Raw genomic sequence first — 4,090 nt, 5'->3', positions numbered from 1 at the left:
GGATGTTTTTTAAAACCCACTTACAGGTTTTGGGTATAAATGGTACTGTAATTTATTTAAGATGCTACATTATTTATTGCTTTTATCTGTGATTTAAGGAATGTGAAGCTACATCTGTATAATACTTATAGTGAAATAAACAATGTGTCGGATGAAAGTGAGAAAGTGACCAGGTGGTAATAATGGTGAAAAGAAGTGCATAAAATAGGTTTACTCACTTCCCTCTCTGGCCAGATACAGGTTCCTGGTGCCCGTTTCTACTTTCATTTTATTGACCTTCAGCTTTGTAGCATCTTCTTTGCTCACTGCTGCAACAATCAATAGCTTTCTGCCATCAACACGGATGCCACCATTCTGTATCAAACAAACCACAAAATCGCAGTAACATCAGCGCAACACACAAAACAATACACCAGTTGATGCCACAAGAAGGCAGATGCACAAGAGAATTTATACATAATGACTCATAATTCATGTATACTTGGCTGTACATTACCTCTGCCTCATCCTGTGCTACAGCTATGCATTTGTCTGCTGCCTCTTTAGTCTTAAACTGAGCAAATGCACAACCTGGAAAAATACAATTAAAAAAAAAAAATGAGTCCATCAACAAGTTTTCTTGAAAAACAGAGTAAAGAAGCGTGTTTCGTTCGGCTGGCTGACCTTTGGAATGTTCCGTGTCTGGGTGGAGAACAATCTTTATGTAGTTGAGCTCGCCGTAGCGTAGAAGAACTTCCTCAAGACCCTCTTCCTCCGTGTCAAAGGACAAGTTCCTGAATCAGTCGAGATTAACTCGCATTAATAATGAATAAGTGTGACTTTTTGTAGAGAGGACGTAAGAAGGTGAATAAATTATGCACAGTGGAATAAATGAAAGCAGGTTTAGGATGAAGTCGAGAAGAAGAATCACCAACCTGATGAATATCGTTCTGCCCTCTTTCACATCTGAAGGAAGTTGTTTCTTTGGGGCTTTCTTTTTAGCTAGTCATGAACGCAGCAGAGAGGATATGTCAAAACCTATTTCCATGAAACAGAATAATAAACATTGCATTCAAAAATACTGAAGAATCTGTACCTGATTTATCTTCTTCATCCTCCTCCTCCTCCTCATCATCATCATCATCGTCATCTTCTTCATCCTGACTTTCATCTTGATCATCATTTGAATCAAGGCTACTCCCACCATCCTCCTCCTCCTCCTCCTCCTCCTCCTCCTCCTCCTCATCATCCTTATCGTCGATTTCATCTTCTTCTTCTTCATCAGACTCATCCTCCTCACTGCCTTCTTCTTCACTGTCGTCTTCATCACCTGACTGGGAGTCCTCTTCCTGCTGCAGAACTGGTTTCACATCGACTCTGTGGAAAGAAATGGCACAAAATGAACTAGTAAAGCTCCCCAGTTTTGAACACCCACTGACATATTACCAGTGGTATACATATTTAGATTCATATTTAAGGATCGCACTTTTTCCTCGGAGGCTCTGCTTGTTTCTTTTCTTCAACCTTCTCTTTAGCATCACTTTCTGCATTTGCGTTCATCTCTTCTGCGTTCGTATTGCCTAAGAACAGACAAAAGTAGGGATTACAAACTGCTGAGAATATTAATAAACGTTACTGATTTAATATGTAAACAACAAAACAGAGGAAGACTTTAGCCAAAAAAACAAAAAACCTGAATTTGACGACTGTTGTGTGGCAATATATTTGTCCTTTGGCACAGCCCAGTCAACTGCTACCTGCCGACCTGTGCGAAAGGTATCATTACAAAACATTATACACTAAATAAAAAATTCATTTCCAAAACTGTTTGTCTTGTGCAATTCGAGTGATTCCCTCACTAACCTTTGATCTCCTTCAGGTTCATAGCATTAAGCGCCTTTGCAGCTTCTGACACATTTTTAAACATGACAAAAGCGAATCCACGCATCTTCCCATCTATGAAGGAATGAAAAAAAGAAATACACAAAGAAATCAAGGGTCAGGCAACAGTTTAAGACAGTCATACTGAATTGTACATCCAGAAAAAAAAAACTGCTTTTACCAGGTTTGAGAGGAATTTTGGACTCGAGAACTGTTCCAAACTTTTCAAATACTTGTTTTAGATCATCCTCTGTGCACTGCAACGCAAAACACACATCAGCAAACATTGGTGAAATTCAAGAGAATGGAAAAATGTGTGCTATGAAGTCGATGCAGTTCACAACTGTGCAGCATACTGTACCTTAAAACTAAGATTCCTTATAATGAGTCTGGATTTCATCTGGATTTTCTTGATGCCTTTGGATTTCTGCTCATTTTCCTTCGGTGCTTCATCTGCCTCTTTAACTGCTAAATAAAATATGTGCAGGGTTATAAAGTGGACAGTGCTAGAGCTGTCCCAATTGCTAGTTTTGGCACACATGCTCATACAAACCTGCTTTCTTTTTGTCTTTAATTTTCTTCTTCGCCACTGAGAGAAACAACCTCTGACCGTCGTACTCTTTGATTTCTTTCAAGGCTCGCTGTGCATCTTCCTCCATGGAATAGGTCACAAAGCCAAAGCCACGGCATTTTTCTGTGCCTGGTTTAAAAAAAAATTTTTTTTAAAAAGACAGACAGACAATCAAAGTTTGCAAACAGAATTTTGAATATTCCGCTTGGCTTTTTTTTTTTTTTTTACATTAGCTCAAGGCTCAAGTGTGATTCTCCATGCTACATTTTCAGCTAGCTTAAGGTACACACATGCTCTACATTAGTGTATTCTGTCCTTCAAGAAATGACATCGTTACCTTTGTCTCTGACCACGAAGCATTGCTTTATCGGACCAATTTCTGAGAATATTTCCTCAAGTCGCTCGTTTGAAGCTGAAGCTGGGAGAGAACGAACGAATATGGTATGCGCTGCCATGGCTCTCTGCTGCTAGCTAGCTGCTAGCTAACTGCTAGCTTCTAGCTCGGTAGTAACTCACAGGCTGAAGGGTAACGACCCGGCTCTCACAGTAAATGTCAAATTACTCTATAACCTCCAGTCACTGATATGAACACATGCTACAGAACTCATCAATTGAATGCCGTCAGCCCCCCACATTAAGTCGCATGTTTACATGTGTGGGCAGCCATCTTCCAAAGTTACCGGATGTCGGTCAACTGTGGTTTTGTGTTGTGGCGCCTCCTGCCGTCCTGGAGGTTTACATGCCAGAAAACACTATTTATTGGGGCCCGATGCACGACAGTGTGCAGGACCGTCTTGAAACTGATGGAATTCTTCAAGGATTCAAGGATTCAAGGTCTTTCTTGAACACAAACACAGTCATACACGGTATAACGCGCAGTGAAATGCTTTGCGTACCTGTTCCACACCGAAACGATATTAAGGTCTGAACAAAAACAAGAATAAACACACAATAAATAAATATGTATATGAGTATATATAGGGAGAGAGAAAAAAAGGGATTAAAAAACAAGCAAAATAAATGAATCAAGTTTTCAAACAGTGCAAAAAGAGATGGAATAATTGGAAAAATTTGATATTTTTTGGTCGTTGCAAAATGGCCCCATAGCGCCCCCTACATTGTTTTTATATATTTGGAACATCTTGTATGGGCAGCATGTTTCACCTACTTCCATGAAACGTGGTAGATGTATGCAGCACATCCGAATGCACAAAAAAGTCAGTGACAGCCGTACCCTAAACCTAGTGGTTCTCAGGTGTTTTCTGTCAGGCCCCCCTTCTGAGGACAAAAATGTTTCGGGCCCCCCTCGCCTTTAAGGAGATATTCCCTCCTGACAACATATTTCAGTCTCAAAAAAATGTTAGAATCAGTATCTTGTATGAGTTGTCTAATTTTATTTTCTTACTTGCTATTCATCTTTGGACCTTTCTTTTCCAGATGAAGAAAGTTAACTCATTTCCTGCTTCAGCTGTAACCGCTGAATTGTTTACTGTGACACTTGAATAGAACGGATTCATCAACAGGGATTTTAGAAACAGCTGTACTGTTCCTGCTATTGCAAGCATCTGCTGTGAAAATCCCTCAAAGCAGTGATGTAGCTGCACCTCCAACAGACCATTTACTCAGACTAGTGCCCCACTTGTCCACCATTGTAAATGT

At 40.0% G+C, this 4,090-nt stretch overlaps 1 protein-coding gene across 2 annotated transcripts in view; it reads right to left on the bottom strand.

The window, feature by feature from the left end:
* rbm28 (RNA binding motif protein 28) overlaps positions 1 to 3,119 on the bottom strand; it is an 11,520-nt gene extending 8,401 nt beyond the window's left edge. Inside the window, exons 1-12 of one of the 2 annotated variants that reach the window (XM_008300259.1) lie at positions 2,769 to 3,119; positions 2,414 to 2,560; positions 2,222 to 2,328; positions 2,042 to 2,117; positions 1,843 to 1,935; positions 1,673 to 1,744; positions 1,466 to 1,559; positions 1,076 to 1,356; positions 915 to 981; positions 664 to 773; positions 497 to 570; positions 219 to 354 (exon numbers count right to left, since the gene is read on the bottom strand). In XM_008300259.1, coding sequence (XP_008298481.1) covers positions 219 to 354; positions 497 to 570; positions 664 to 773; positions 915 to 981; positions 1,076 to 1,356; positions 1,466 to 1,559; positions 1,673 to 1,744; positions 1,843 to 1,935; positions 2,042 to 2,117; positions 2,222 to 2,328; positions 2,414 to 2,560; positions 2,769 to 2,886 — 1,375 coding nt within the window. In that variant the 5' untranslated portion in view covers positions 2,887 to 3,119. The remainder of the gene's footprint in view (positions 1 to 218; positions 355 to 496; positions 571 to 663; positions 774 to 914; positions 982 to 1,075; positions 1,357 to 1,465; positions 1,560 to 1,672; positions 1,745 to 1,842; positions 1,936 to 2,041; positions 2,118 to 2,221; positions 2,329 to 2,413; positions 2,561 to 2,768) is intronic. The other variant, XM_008300260.1, reaches the window with a different exon arrangement.
* Between the last annotated feature and the right edge of the window lie 971 nt (positions 3,120 to 4,090).

This window comes from Stegastes partitus, unplaced genomic scaffold (genome assembly GCF_000690725.1).
Source record: "Stegastes partitus isolate 25-593 unplaced genomic scaffold, Stegastes_partitus-1.0.2 Scaffold1517, whole genome shotgun sequence".
NCBI classification, from domain to species: domain Eukaryota; kingdom Metazoa; phylum Chordata; class Actinopteri; family Pomacentridae; genus Stegastes; species Stegastes partitus.
The sequence above is the reverse complement of the archived record's forward strand: the minus strand, read 5'-3'. Positions and strand labels throughout refer to the sequence as shown.